This window comes from Cynoglossus semilaevis, chromosome 1 (genome assembly GCF_000523025.1).
Source record: "Cynoglossus semilaevis isolate Cse_v1.0 chromosome 1, Cse_v1.0, whole genome shotgun sequence".
Classification (NCBI taxonomy): domain Eukaryota; kingdom Metazoa; phylum Chordata; class Actinopteri; order Pleuronectiformes; family Cynoglossidae; genus Cynoglossus; species Cynoglossus semilaevis.
Window position 1 is genome coordinate 9876141 of NC_024307.1, and position 16809 is coordinate 9892949.

Below are 16809 nucleotides of genomic sequence, written 5' to 3' on the forward strand. Positions count from 1 at the left end.
TTTAGTCATTCATGACATTCTGTTTAAAAGCTCCTGCGTGCTGAGAGGAAAACAACCCCAGAGTAACTCTCACTGAGCAGTCCAAGTCTTAATGCAGCTTAATGAAGGCTGGAATTTGGTAATTTCATGTTTTGTTTTTGTTCGGTAGCCATTGGAGGAGGTATGAGCAAAACAAGTGGTTCAGTTGAAGCTACGTGACAATGTAGTAGCGGCGTTTTTGATGATCTTTCATTAGTGAGGATTGATTCTTCTTCTTTCCGCTGTTCCCTTCAGGGGTCACCACAGCAGATCATCTGCCTCCATCTCACCCTATCGTCTGCCTCCCTTGTCCATCCCCCCCATGGAGAAATTCACAACTGGAGTCTTTGCAAACCACACAGGAGGCACCATCAGGTATATGGGTCTTCTGGGCTAGGGACCCAATAAATCGAGATGATTGATTCAAATTATTTATTACAAACCAGATTTCTTGATAAATGCTGGTTTTTCTTTGTCACCCCTGTAAACCAACCAGTGAGAATTACTTAAGAATTGACATGGATGCTGCACAGAGGAAAACCTCTTGAGTGAAAAATACACCAGGGTACTCTGAGATTTAGTCCTGTTTTATAACCCATGTGTGGATACAAAAAGATGCTGAAATTAATGACAAACGCAGTGCACCAAGTAGACCTGTAGGAGCACAAAGCATCCTTTCTCTCGTCGGAGACCATAAACTGGGCCCGGGAGGCGGCCGACTACAGAGCAGAGACAGAGGTGGTGCTGGGCAATAAAAGGAGGAAGTGTCTGTTTGGTGAGCCCCTGGTGTACACATCAGGGAGTCATAACAAGCCAGTCGTGGTCAGATGAGCTGCGGGCTGTCATTTTTCTCCTTCGCCTTTACTCTGCCTACAGATCTGTTTCCTCTCTAATGCTGCCGTCCACTCCTGCCAGCTCCACGGTAAACCCACTGCTGAAACACCCAGCAATGCAATAACTGGCAAACATGAGCTCATGCACGTACACCATCACTCACACGCAAGCGCCGCACATGCTGAGCGCCCCGTGGGTAAGCCCCTGCAGAGGTGATTGAACACCGGCGGGGTCTCACACTCCTGTCATTTATAAAAGTGTCGCCCTCAGAAAAAGAGATGCTCCTCTAACCTTATTAGTAAGGCAGTTCTGTGACTCAATGCTGACACACCAGGTTGGTCGGGGGGGCAGTCAAGAGACAGAAAAAAAAGGTAACAAATTAGGGGAGAGGTTGAAGCGGCAGGAGATAGGACCAGAAATAATCAAAACATGGAAGTGGCCGGAGAAAAATGGAACAGACGGCATCGGAGGAAGAACGGAGACAAATTGAGACGAAATCAAAAAACGGAGAATATGGAAGGGGTGAGGAAGAGCCGGACGGCGACAAGAGAGGTGTGACTATCAATTCTTAGGGTGTGTTCGGTTTGGCAGGGCAGTTAGAGGTGGAGGAGACGCATCACTGCACTTGGTCCTCCAGCTCCATCCTTCTTTATCATCTCTGCCTCGGCCCTAAACCACCTCTCCAAAAAGACCTCTTATAAATATCCAAAGGGATCGTTGTCATCTCTTCTGCACTTCCTTGAATGAAACCCTCATAAAGCTTCCCCTTCATTGATATCCACACACTCCTGCCTTTTGTCTTTCTTGACAGGTAATGCTTTGGGTTGCTTTGAACCTACAGGGTTGAGAAGTGCTGCCACTGCACGTGGGTGTATTCCATCACCTGGATACCGAGACAACCCGGCTCAGACTCTTCCCTTTTGTATTTCTCTGCTGTTCTCGCTTGAGAGGTTTTTGAAATCTAGCTCAGTATAGAGGGCTGCCTTTGCTGAGAGAGCAAAGTGGGTTGGTGAGTCACATAGGATGGAATAGACAGGCCAAGGCTCTGCTGATAAGGTCAGCGCGCCCATTGCTGCTGCAGGCAACAAAATTAGCTCTCTTTATTTACAGGGCTTTTTCTGCTGTAGGCCAACCAGCTGCATGTTTGCAGGCCACCAGGGATATATGCACCGGGCTGGAGAGCTACGCTACTGTCCTCGACCACTGTTTAAACCAATAGGAAATAGTATTTATGCTGTTAAGGAATGTCTCCTGAATGTCTTCTTTGATCACACCCAAACAATTGCTTCTATGTGATGGATGTGTGTGTGTGTGTGTGTGCATGCCCATTCCCACAGTGATGCAAAACACAGACTGGCAGGAGGCTGATTCTTTTGTAAAGAATAAGGCAGCAACATTTGTGCAGCACTTCATTAATTTTTCATGACCAAACAGCAAGAGGTACAATAAGTACTCAGAGTCAGTCTTTTGGACAGAAATTAGCCCAGCTGTAGAAGAGAAAGTCAAGTGAAGGCAAATGAGTGAAGACTAAAAAAAAAAGAAAACCTCAGATAGATGCAACGTGATCAAAGTTAGAGCTCACAGGACTGTCACCAGTCGGCAAAAAAGTCATTACCCGTCTTAAGTCACTACAAAGACAAGAGTAAAACGTGACAGGCAACTGCTACTGAACAGAGCGCATGAATAATAGTTTTAAAAACCCTGAAAGAAACTTCAAGCATTAAAGAGAAGCTCATTGCTTTCTGTCCCCATTAGTTTAACCCCATCACTTCAGAGAGGAGCAGAGATACAGGGAGACATGAAAAGCATTTGGAAGACGAAGAGACACTGAAATATATATATATATTATATATACGTATATATACACACACACAAGAGTTCAGCTAGTCAGAAAATAGACGACCAAGTGTTTTCTGTCTTGTGTGTGGCCCACTTATCAGCCGGTATGCAGTACGGCGTTCTGCTTACACAGCCCTATTGGCTGATTCATATCACAGAACCAGTGTTGAGATAATGGCAGAGAGTGAATCAAAGAGAATAGCAAAGGCTGGTGTTTGTGAAGTGAATGGTAAACCACAGGCACGGAGCTGAAGCCTTAGAAAATCTGAGCACCAGCCAATTAAAAGTTTATATCCAATTCCAGTCAAGTTAACTTAGTTCTGGTATGTATGAGGTGAGTGAGACATGTATAAATGTCAGTGGGACATTCTGAGCACCTGTGTGTATTTGTACTGAAAAACACGCTGAAGTTAATTTGTGGGAACAGGCAACTACCAGGAGGCCATTTATGTCCCGTGGTAACATTTCATACGGCCTGCAAGATTAGTCACAAATTTTCAGTTTCATAATTTTTTTTTTCTCTGAGAGATTTTATTTCATCTTATATGGCCTTCAGATATTAAAGGTAATTTTGGTGAGACCCATTGAGATTTGTCATCCATGTGATTAATTAAAAATATGCTGTTTGCAATTATATTTTCATAAAATATTTAATTTGCAATTATTAGTAATGGTTCAAACAATGTCACGCAGAATAGTCAGCCCCGCTGAATTAGTATTTAGTAATAAACTGGTTGACCTTCTGTTACCTTGACCTATTGAGGCTCAGCATTAGCTTTCTGGTCTTATTAATAATAGGAAACAGATTGTGTTTGACCACAGCTGATTAAAAAAATAGGATAACGTCAGATGTTAACCCCAACTCTGCTAACCCTAACCCTTTTATCAAATGAATGAGGTAATGAAATGAAAGATTATTTGGTATAATCTAATCGATCCCTATATTCAAAGAACCCTTTATACTGAGAACTTAAAAGAAACCTGCTAACCTAAAGCCGCACAGACAAAGAGCCACAGTGACAGTTACTTTTATATAAAAAATAATTAAAAGGCCTTGGAATGATCGAGTTAGAGAAAGCAGGTGGAAGCACTGAGAAAAACTAGTCAGTACACGTGGACTTGTGGATGAGGCTTGTACACACACAGTAATATAAGAACTGGGTTCTGATGTGAGTGGTGGCACCTGGTGGCAGGACAAAAAAGTAGCAGTAGAAGAACAAAAAGGCTAAATATCTTTTGCCCATTTATTTGCTGCGTCACGTTTTTCTTTAGCCAAGTTAATGTTTGCGTTCCATCGACTATCACACAAACACACACAAAGTACACACTCTCTGCAGTCCTGACTGCTATCTGTGGGGGAAGCGCAGTGCACGCTCCGTAACTCAATGCTTTCTCTTTACAGCTCTAATCAGAGGCAACACCTGAAGATATTAAAACACTGCACCGGTCCATGAAATTAATGAGACACTTGCAGGAAAACTACATTCTGCACTTGTTTTAGATGAAGCCTCTGCTGCTGAAGGAGAAAAAAACATAAAAAAGAAAAGAAGAGAAGGATTCAACTCTCCTCCCATGCTAATTCAGAAAGGTGACTTCTTGTCAAAACATCCTGAAAATTGCATTTAATTTATAGCAAAGTGAAAATACTATCAAGAATAATAATGCATCAGAAGTCAGTGTAAAAGCCTTGGTGTTAAAGGGCTCATGGAGCACTGACATAGTTAAGAATAACTGCATGACTCATTGACGACTTAGAACCCATATAAGCACACATGACAAGATGATGTTCAACAAATAAGACAAAAATGAGATGAAGGCATGAAAAAGTTTCTAGTTTTTAGTGCCGATGTGGTCATTAAGTGCAACTACAAGCATAAAATATAGTGAGGGCAGCATACGGAATTATTAGTCCTCAATATTTCAACGTTCCATCAAATCACCTTCAGTGTTCATAATGACTATGATCTTTTTATACTAGGGTGTTTGATATATCTCACACACACCCAGCATAAATATCGAGCTGTTACTACAGAGATCCCATTCTACTGCCTGAAAAATTCCCCTTTAAAAATGATGCCAGAGGTTTGCTTACAGGACACCAAACAGAACCCAGAGCCTGTGGGCTGAAACGTGACCTTTACACAAATTTAAAAAAAGGTAGAAAGCAAACTGAGGGATATATATATATATATATATCAGACTCAGACTCTGCACTGTACTGCATACACAGACACACACTTTTAACAGCCTCTCTATTAACTTTTAAATCTAACAAAAAAGGCTACCTAATCCCAAATGTGTTTACTCCACAGAAAAAGAGTGGAAGGAGGCTCCCAGCAGAGGTTGTTACGGGCAACAGTCACTAATGTGCTCGTGTATTGAGCCCCCTGCTGGGACATTACTCTGAATGATAGTTTATTCTTAGGATTACTCCAGGAATAAAGTTGTAAAGTTTGTTTTTTACCCTGCAAATATGCAGTACTTAAAAACTGTGCATTTTCTAAGATCCTTAAAGTTTCACACTGTGCTCACTGCAGCTCTCACTCAGGGAGAACCACTAAAGAAAGGACAATAATACTGAAACTTGTGCAATGATCTGGATCCTGTAACTTGAAGGTAGATTAGTTCATTTTAGAAGAGGGACGATGGAATTTAAAGTAAATTTGCTAATTGATTAAAATAGGAATTTTGTAAGTCCTGGACTGAGTTGGAGAAAAATAGATGATACATACAATACAGTGACACATATTCAGTGTTGCCAGACATTATGATTACAGTCTGATTTGTATTACAATTGCATTTGTACAATACATTGATTGGTAATTCACAAAATCCAACACTACTCTAAATAACAAACAAAGTGTCTCATGCTGCTAGGGGCGCTTAATTTATCAAGAAACAACGTCTAAGTTAATTATAGATCATTATGCGCTTAATTTATCAAGAAACAACGTCTGAGTTCATTATAGATCACAGGTTTAACCACAACGTTGAAGTGTTACACTCATTGCCTACCTCAGCTGAAGTTCTCTTCATTTTAGTTAAGATGCTGCTGGCGATACCCAGTAATTTAAAAACATACTACAGGATTGCATTTTTAATAGAATTATGAACAGTCATGATGTCATGGAAGGGGGGGCTGGGGGGGCATGACCTGTTGTTACTGCCCAAATGAAATCCAACATACAACCAGTGATGTGTCTGATCGTCCCAAGCTACATCTGAATGCATGCTGTGTGGATGCAATAACTCAAACTCTATTCAAACTCAAAATATCATGCTGTGTGGATGCAATAACTCAAACACAAAATAAAATAATTGCAGTTTGCTGATATGATCCTTCAGCATTTGATGCCTGGCAGCAGTGTGTCTGTCAGTCACCCTCTGAGGTTCCTCTATAAAGTTCTCTTCACACGTTATAATCCTTACACCTCTTGAAAAGGTTTTATAATTCATAAAAGTGTAAAATTATCTCTATAACTTATCATGAAATCTGTAGTTATTAATCATATGAGTAGCTGCCCCCTAGTTTGCTCTTTATTGCAGTATACTAGTACCTTGATCGTAAATTGTACTACTGACAAAGTACTTTCCACCTTTCTTCCTTCAGCCCAGATCTAAAACTTGAGTAAATGAACAATTGCTCATATAGGACATTCAAGGCACTGTGGCTTTCTATCACTGCATTGCGGTTTGCAATGTCTCTTACTGACTGAAAATTTCTATAGGAAAAAGTTGATTAAAATGAAGTTTTGACGGGAGATTGCACCAAAGTCAAATTGAAATTAGCCCATTATTGTTTATTTAAAAGAGAAATATGACCTCCCAAGTTCAGTCTGAACAGCCAAAGCCTTTTTGCCCAGTCATAAACCAGACCTTCATCAATTTAAGAGCTGTGCTACGTCATCCTCCTCGCCCTGAATCCTATTCACTCTCCACTCTTTGTCCTCTACCCACTCTCATTTCCTCTAATAAAACGTCTGACTTCTATGAGTCTCCTTGGCTTGAATTTTTATGCCTTTTTTCGGCCCATCTCAACGGAATGTTTTCACGGTATTGTGATGATGACCCTCAGACTGACTCCTCATTAATTCACTTTAAAGGCAACGACTAAATATCCTTAATGTAAATGTAGAACCAGAGCCAAGACAGTGGACGAGCTCCTAAAAGCAAAGCTTTTGGCATCTCTATCAGCTGAAGGTCTCAGTGACTGTCATGTAATTCAGCCTTAACGTCACAAACCATGTCATCACTGTATTCACACAGCCAGGCCAAACAACACCAGTTAGTTCCAACACTCCAAAAGAGTTCAGTGTCAAGAGTGACAGATGGAAAGTTGAGCATCTGTCACTGTGCTGTGCCATTAGGCTGAAATCAAAGGGGGACGACGGCCTTCAAAGGATGGACAAAGCTGTCCCTGAGGCCAGACATGTTCTGGTGTGTTCTACAGATGGGGGACGGGAGGTTATATTGCTTCTCTTCTGTCTCTGCCTCTGTTCTTATCTGTCTTTAGAGAGTGGGAGGACAGAATTACAGACAGAGAAAAAAAGAACAGGAGAGCGAGCGACAAAACAAGACACAGGACCAGCAAATGGAAGAGCAGACGAAGGACGAAGTTGAGAACAGCTCTCCTGTCACCTTCTGCCATGGCGAGCAGTGCTGATCAAACTCTTGTTAGTAGAATTTACTTGTGGTTTTCCGACAGCTTACATAATGAGCAGATGAGGCTGCAACATAAGGTTGCTGGGTCGTTATGTGGATCATTTCTGACAGCGTCAGACTGCTTTGCCTTTCAGCCCCTTCCTTGCCCTCTCTTGCTTTCGGCAGCAGAGCTTTTGCCTCCAGCGTGCCTCGGACTGGAAGCGCTTTACCTCAGCTGGATGAGAAGCATGAGCTAAATACCACAGTAGGCCTGGATGTGATCCTGAAAGAACTGTACACACTACTTCAAATCTTTGAGGGTTTGTGCGTTTACTTTCTTGGCACCAGATGAAGAAACCCCGTGCCTCGTAGCTCCTTCTATTAAATTGGCTGCTTGGTGTAAATGAGGGAGGCATTGGTGCACTAATGCCCTCATCCACTATCCTATCATCTTGACAGTAGGTTGTCAAGATAAGTCCTGTGTTAAAAAACGTCTGTTTCCCAACATTTACCCGTGGTTTGCTTTACTTTTGCATTGCTAAGACTTTTGTAAATGTCTTTGCAATGTTAAGATGCAAAACCCAATATTCAGGTTTGTGCTTATCTGGAGAAATCCAAAGGTCAGGCCGTTGTTACTGCATTGATGTTAAAAGATTTTTTCTCCAAACTGGAGGCGGTAAAACAAAGGCCAATATTTGGTGTTATTGAATTGGAACAGCAGTGTCCGTCAGATACATTGATTTTTCTGGCTAGTGGTCCTTCATATGTTGATGTGGGCAGGACGGAGGCAGCCATACATGACCCTGCAGTCAAGTGTGTAACACATGTCTGTCAGTGGATCGCTACGAAGAGCTTGATCTCCTCCAGGAAGTACAAGTCGAAGTGATGATGTGAATGACGAAGAACTGAAGGACCTGGAAAATGTTCTGTATATCAAATGTTCTTTAACAGATATTAGGATTTAGCTTCAGTTGACTCCGCCCCTCACTAGAACCAATCAGGCCATAAAGGCAGTCGCCTAGGGGACCATCTGCTGAAAGGGTCAATGCTGTAACGTACCAGAACAAAAAAAAATACAATAGGGTAAATTAGGGGTTCCAAACCATACTGTTCCTTAAGGCACCAAAATGGTGGAAGCCAACTTGGCTTTTCACCATCTGTTTGAATAATAATTTTAAAAAAGTCATTAGTAATTAGTTCTCTTAAGATCACATGTTTTCCTAAAGTAAAATGCAGCTATAAAATAGTTTTTGAAGGCAATTCCAAACTGTCTCCTCAGAAGTTTTGGTTTCAGATGAACACCTACCAGACCCAAAAAAAAACTATTTTCAAGTTTGTAACTATAAAAGGAAACATGGGGTAAAAGTGTTTGCACATAAACAATGGCATACAGAACTTCAAATTAAACCCCAAGGTTTAAGCTGAAGGACACCCACTGACTAAACAACATCAAAACTACACACTGTGACTCCCCGGTCCTTCAACACCAACATAACAATGTAAAAATTCAGCTGAAGGGCTAACAGCCCTGCTAGCCATTACTTGTAGAAATGCCTAGGTGTGAATGTCCTCTGTGTTCGTTATCACATGACATAGGCCTAATTAACTCTGCAGGAGAAAATAGAGCCCCTGCAAGGAGCAATAAACATTCTCCATTAAAAGCCACCTAATTAATGCAAGCTACAAGGGCTTGAACGGGAACGTAGCAAAGTGGCCAGCATAATTGTAAACCAAGGTCTGAAAAAAAAAACCCATAATGGATATAATCAGTTAAACACTTCCTATAAGGTCAGGATGGTCAGGAACGTTGTGGAAGTGCTCCTCCATAGCTGACTGCAGATTCCAGATGGTGTTTTTCTCATTCGCGACATTTTAACAGTCATGCACTTAAGACAGCACGGCATCAGTTATAAACTTAACGATTCGTTTATACCTGCTGTGAGTATACAAACTTCTTCTCCATTCAAGTGTCCAGTGAGGTCTTGGATTTGTCCGTCGCCACGGATGAGAATCTCCGTGTAGCTCACTATTGGATTGGATTACCATTATAGCATTATTATGAAATGATTTATGAAACTATTGGGCCAATAAATGCAAGACTATTTCAAATCCTCTATTAAAAAACAAACTTTGTATCTAACATTAACCTTTAATAACACAAATGGAGCAGCATATTGTATTCCTCTCAGTATTTGAAGACAAACAATTATAACACTTCTGCGTAGTTCTGTTTCTAAATGACACCAACATTAATCTCCCTGGTTCACCAAGAATTTATAGTCATGATAAAAAAAAAGAAATTAAAATACCTTCTGTACAGCACAGAATTCTTCAGACATAATTTTTCAAAAATAATTAAAGGTTAAAAAACTGAATTTTCTTCTTATGTTATTTTATGTGTCCGCCTTTACAGGGTTAGCTTTAAGAACAAATGTGTTTTTTCTGTCTTATTTTAAAGTTTAAAAAAAAGGCGTCCCAAACCAACAGAGCCGTTAACTGTAAGCCATGTTGCCGTCCAGTCAGAGCCGCTGGGCTCTGTAGCTAATCAATAGGAAAAATAATTTCTAACCCCCAGAGCCAATTTTACGTATCTCCCCAGAACATTGTTCATCTTCAAATTCTAAACCTGAGCAGCAGTATGAATTATAGACCCTGGGTGCAGATCAGAAACCAAAACAAAAGTTACAGCCATGTTGCCTACAAGCTCTATTGGTTTAGACAGAAGAGTGAAACCACAACGCAATCCTCAACAACAGAAAAAACAATCCATTTGCGTTACACACAGCTCAGACAGGAAACACTGCAGCTGCACTCTTCATGGTCAATTTATGTATCACGCCGGGGCACATTATGAGTTTCAGTGTCAGATAAATGTGTTTGGAGCGATGTGGAAGAACGCTCCTGACTGCAAGTGGAAATAATAAACAGCCAGATTCATCTCCATAAACGCTTTCAAGGATTCAATCTTGGTCGGCATCTACCTGCTGTCCTTATGACTGACAAATTTTTTGCAAAGTAAAAGCGGTTAAAAAAAAAAAAAAAAAACACTTCGGAGTCTCCCATTCAATTGTGTCTCAATGACTAAAAAACGATACATATTTTAGTTTTAATGTGCAGCATGTAAGACTTCCTGGTTCTTAATGTTAAACCTATAGTTTCACATTATTACCCTGCAGAGGGAGCTATAAACATCATTTGTTACTCATATTTATTTATTTATTTTATCAAATACTAGTTTCCTTATCTGTAAAAGTTATTGATTAAGTCAAGACCAGAGGTTGGCCTTCTGACAATGACATCTGAGCTGAAATCATGACAGACAGTGAAGACACTGCAATGACTTGGGTATGAAGATAGGTGGGGCTACACACAGAAACATTAAAAATGAAATAAAAAATAAAATGCGGGTGAACTTTGAACTGTCAAAATCACAGCAGCCATGTTTTTATTCACAACTATATGTAGGTCAAATTAGATTTTGGCTAAAAATCTAAACTTATTGTTCTTTTGAAGTCGGTCAGTTTTGTTATAGTGAAAAATAAAATAGCGTGACCATACATTGACAGGGAACATGCTGGGCATCACTGATTCACCATGACCAAAACGAAGCCAACGTCATCAGAAATAACCAAAGAGATAATGGACGGCTTAACGAACCTAAAGGAAACCCTGTTATGGTTGTTAACTATTGAGGGAAATGCTTTGCATGATTGTATTTCAAAAAGAAAATGACTTTGTAAGCTTGAAAAGACAGTGTCAGACAATGTGTTACATCTTAATTAATTGTAAAGCAAATCTAATTAAGCACTGCATTTTAACAAGGTTTTTATTGCATTTAAACCGAGATTACATTTAATAAGGCTGCAGCGAAATTCCAAACTCATTGGAGCCTTGATTAAGAATCATTTTTAAACCGTCACTTGTTTAATTTGTTCAGATGACTTTATTAACGAAGATGATACTTGTGGGGTGGGAACCTCAAAGGCAAACAGCAGAGACGAACGGCAAAAAAGATTCACCACACCACAAACTCAATTCACTGCAATACAGTTCAATCAGAAGGGAGTACGCGGTACATTCTGAGACCTCTTATTATTGCATTATTTTATTCCATCGATTTCATTTCGGATTATTAGAAACTGTAATTGTCTTGTAGCTTATTCCTTCAGTCCTGGGCTTAAAAACGTTTTCATCTACAATGACCCGCCTGAGTGAATGAAGCTCCTGCAGAGGAGCAGGAGAAGGAGACGGGGATGAAGACAAAGAGGCCGACAACATCGGGGGCCAAGACATCTGGCATCAGGGAAGTAATGATGATGCTGTTGGAGACTGTGGAAAGAATAAACATGGGGCTCACGTTTGCTAGCATGGAGTCTTCATCTGTCCCCTGGGGTTAGTGGGGTGAGCCAGGGCTCAGAGTGGTCCAGGGAGAGAGAGAGAGAGAGAGAGAGAGGACTTGGCCAGATGTATTAGATCTGGAAATGTTGCTGTTCTTGGTCACTTTTTTTTTTACCCCAAAGGGCAATCAAACAACAAATGAGGTATGTTTGACATAAAACCAGTCTGCCATCCTCAGACCCCGACACAGCAGAGTTGAGGCAGGGATCAGGTGTGGTTTGTATCGTGGTGCCCTCTCAGGTCAACTGTGCGGAACAGCATCTTTAAGAGGATCATGGCTGTGTCTTCTTGTGTGTGGGCGGTGAGATGTGAAGAGACATTAAGCACTTTCATCGCCTCACACGTGTGTTGTCATGATAACTGGGAGAAAAGGTTTAAGACTTTCAAAATGTTAGAGGACACCGAGAGGAAGAGGGAAGGATTAAGAGAAGGAAAGGACAATTGGAAAATCTGAAGGAAATATTTCAGAAGGAGGAGGAGGAGGAAGGAGCTTCAGTTGACTCTGTGCAACATAAAAATACAATTAGAAATTTTATATATCACTGTTATTATTATCATCAAACATTTACAGCATTGTTATAATTGGTATTATTTTTCATTATTTTTAATATTATTTTTGGTCAAAGTTAGTTTGTCAAACTGTTGAATACTTGGACAAGATTTGTGTTTTAATGTGTATACATATTTTGTTTATGCAAATTGTACATTAATTCTGAAAGTGCAAAATTAAATTGCTGATTTTATTTACTTTAGTACAATATGTTGAATATTAAACTTGCATACTTATTTTAAGTTCAAAAGTGGGGAATATATAAAATAAACATTTAATAGAATATCACATTTTTTTGTGCAAAAATGCTATGGTTGAGGATAGAGAATAGAGAGAATAAGCAATTGTGATGATGATTTTTCCTCAAATTCTGGCAGCCCTAGGAGTCAGAATTAAAATTAACAATTAAGCCAAAACGTTACGCACCTTATTAACGTTCTTTACTGTACTGTATATCACCAGTTGACCAAATAAAACCAGAATGTAAAGGCCATCTGTTTTGTTTCTCCATAAATCATACAGTCACAGTCAAAAAAAGGGGGGGGGGGGGGGGGGGGTGAGGGGTCGTTCAAAGGGCCTGTGCTATTGATTCAATTTCTATGACCACAAATACGTTAAAGCCTAATAAGCCTATGCTTCAAGTCCCCTGTACCCTTTCAGGGCTTGGAATGGCCTTGTCGCTACCCACAAATCACAGCTCCCTGCAAAGCCACCTCCTCTGGAGCGATAGGGGGCAGACCACTGGGGAGGTAGGGGGAAAAAAAACAAACAAAAAAAAAACACAGAAGCCAACAGACACGGGAAAAAATGTATGAGTATCACTCATGTTTCATGCGTAGGAGATCGTCAGGGGAGAGGGTGAATGTTAAAGGGCTTTGCAGGAGCCCTTTCGTGAGGGCTCTTGACAGGAGATTTGTTTATGACCTTCAAAAAAAAAAGGAAGGAAGAAGTCAATGATGGCCCTGACTGCCTCTTTTGCATCTCAAGGCAATAACTGCCACAGACAGAAGGAGAAAGAGAGAGAGTGGGGGGGGGGTCAATTTCACATCAGAACTGTGCACTTCTGCAGCTCTTTATCACTAGAGCCACTTCTTCAGTGTAGTGGGAACAAGCCCGGGCACTGGCTGTCTGCAGAGGAACTAAGTGGATCAGTGAGGAAGACCAATTTACACACAACAGGCACTTGAAGTACATGACAATGACACACATAACCCTAGACAGATTAGAGGACAAATACTGCTGACGGTTGCATAGTTAGCTGCATTTCTCAGGCGACAGCACACACACTTTCAGAATTTACGACAATATTATCTAATTTATTCATAAATTCTAAGAAAATCTGAGTACTATTGGTTTTTTCTTTAATTCAGTACTTCTTAAATAGTGGGGCGGGCCCCTCCGGGGGGCACGGTGAGGTGCCGGGGGATGGGGGGGGCGAGAGGGGCTTCCAATAGAATATGGCACACCGGACATAAGTATACCACTGCTGTACTGCTTGATGTAATGATGACAAGCCTCCAGCCACTAGGTGGCAGCAACTCATACAGTGGTTTGTACAGATAGAAATATACAGTACATGTTATCAGGTTCTCAATAGTGTTTCATTTTGCGGGGTGTGGGTCGGAGGGTCAGATATTTGGAAGAAAAAGCTTTTTTTTTTTTTAATTAGTACTACACTAAAAGACCTAGTGCTGATCCAACCACTCACTCCACAGAACTTTAACAAGGATATAGGATTACATTCAGTGATTATTTCATTTGGCAAGACACCAGTATTTGAAACTGCGCTAACATAGCAATCTTTAATACTCAAAAATACTTGAGAAAACCTCAGTAGCAGAAGTAGAAGTATTCAATTTCACATTTCCACCAATTCACAAAAATACACACCACTACGGAAAAACAAGACTCATCGGGGTCTTATAATGTACAAATACAAACCACCTACCCCACATTCACTCTTATTATAAATAACCTTTTTTTTCCGACCACACAAATCCTGGTTTTACCGTCCAATCAATACAACTCAATAAGGATGAGTTCCTTCTCCTACACAAACCTATTACATTTTCCTGATCCATCTTCATTCCCAGTAAATGAAAGGATAGGAAGGCCCGGATTAACTGTCCTTGGATGTATGCTTCCGGCACAGTTCTACTGAGACTTTCCAGTAAAATACAACCTCCTCATAAGTCATTAGCTTAATACAACCCGCAGTCACAGTTTGTAGTGAGGTGACCTCCAGCTGCCTTGGTAATTACTACTGGAATTAAACAAGGAATTTAGGTTACGGAAAACATTAGGTCTCCCACTGATACTGCAGTTTGATTTTAATCTGTAATTATTTCATAAGCAGAGTCCAATTTACTGTAATGGTTTAGGGATGTTCTTACAAAGATGCTTATTTCATCTCTTTCCAGACTGTTTTTGTTAGACATATCTGAGCAGATTGATTTTATTATTACCTTTCAAAATCATTTTATTCAGAGATGCAGTCCATTCCATGTTCTGATTCCCCAACAGTTAGTCATCAACGTCTGGATGGGATTTACGAAAGAATATGTTTTCAACTAGCAGTCTGCATCCCCTAGTGGTCTATGTACACACTACAAGTGGTGCTTGGCCTTGTAGTGTAGGTGCTCTCCGTACGTGTCAAGATATCCTGGTTTTATATGCTACTAACCTACAGATGTTAATTACACAGTCAGCCATGATATCAGACTAACACAAACAGAAAAAACGAACAAACAATATATAAGTTGTATAAGTTATATAAGTTATCATAATAAGTTAATTTGGATTATATGGTCATTTTAGACATTTTAAACATTTGTACTTTCAAGAGAGTCACGTAAACAGGTAATTAAAATCTATAACTATACATAAAAACAGCCATATAGATGCAACTGATAAATAAAGTTAAATCATAAATATACAGAACAGCCATATAGATGCAACTGATAAATCATAAATATATGTGTAATTTATGTAAACTGAGGCATTACTTACTCAAATTTAAATTTTCTTTTTTTGTTGTTGTTTCTTTTGTTTACTTTGGCTTGTCTAATTATTTTTTCTCTGTACTACTTTTTTGTCTAACTTTGTCTTTGATACTTTAGTTTAAAATAAACTGCGGCTGACGTGTATCTGTGTTTCATAAATAAAGGGTTTCCATTCTGAGAGTTTGTCGTGTTCGCGGCACACATGAACTGACTTAACTCTGAGCCGGGGGCTAATGCTAAAACCACGGCTAAAAACAACGTCATATAAGCAGAAGAAAACTCACCACAGAGTTCTTCATGGTGGCCTTCACCGTGAAGGCTTGTGCTTTAATCTCCTTTTGCTTTCTCGGCATTTCCACGCAGGTGTTTTCTAATGAGTTCCAGCCGAAAAAGAAAACGCGACGTCGCAAAAACAATCCAGTTTTGGTGTGCGGTGGTTGCCAGGCAACCGTAGAGACCGTGTGTACGTGTGTCCATAGAAACAAAAGGCGAGAACTATGAACAGAGGCAATTGGTGCCTTAGAAATGAGTAAGAAACTTATATCAGGCGCTATTTATGTATACATTTATAATTTTATATAAATATATACAGATTAGTATTTAAAGTTCTATGAAAGACATCCCAGAAAGATGCCATAACTGACTGTAAACAAAAGTAAAAATGAATTAGCAATATCCCTAAAAGTCCAGGATAGCTAAGGTTTAGTCTGGAGTCAGTTAAAATTGAAAAACATTTATTTTAGCCAAATATATATAATTATATATACATATACAAAGCGTTTTGTATGAATTAAAGCAGAGAGAAAAAAAATTTAAAAATATCTCTCAAATGTCTTTGTTAATAAACCTGAAAAGTTTAAATGCTCTTAATCACTTGTTGTACCTCAGTCAAAATTATTATTTCTAATATTATTTCAATTAAAAAATAAAAATATTATTACAATAAATATATATTCTGCACACTGCTGATTTAGTAGAATAATGTAGAAATAATAATACAAAATTGTCAATATATGTAATATTGAATCAACATTTTTGCTTGGTCGAGTCTGGTTAATGTTGTTTTATTCATTCTAATTATTGCATGTAACATTAGAGGACCAGCGACTGGTACCACCAACCTCAGTGACCCACGACATGGAAAAGCAGAAAAAGGTGACTGAGTAAATTACAGAATGAAACACGTTTTTTTATAAATGATATATATGCAACTTCTCTACAAGGTCAAAGAAATCAAAATCAATTTAAAAAAACTTTTTCTTTGAAATTACAGAATGAAACACGTTTTTTTAATGATATATATGCAACTTATACATTTTTTTTTTTTTCAAGTCAAATGAAGGAGAATAAAAAGATCACACTAATGCAGCTTCTTGGCTGCCAAGTGCCATGAAAACCAAGAACAAACGAAGGAAATGCCACTAATGATTTGCCACATCTTAATGTTCCTACTTAATCCATGAGGTCAGACTGATCCACAGGTCTACATGTATTTTCAGATTCAAAATGGTGTGCAGCCATAATGAG

The 16809-nt window shown here is 39.5% G+C and overlaps 1 protein-coding gene across 1 annotated transcript in view; it reads right to left on the reverse strand.

The window, feature by feature from the left end:
* Positions 1-15720, reverse strand: part of pacrg (PARK2 co-regulated) — a 156302-nt gene extending 140582 nt beyond the window's left edge. Inside the window, exon 1 of the mRNA XM_008309825.3 lies at positions 15567-15720. Coding sequence (XP_008308047.1) covers positions 15567-15635 — 69 coding nt within the window. The 5' untranslated portion in view covers positions 15636-15720. The remainder of the gene's footprint in view (positions 1-15566) is intronic.
* Between the last annotated feature and the right edge of the window lie 1089 nt (positions 15721-16809).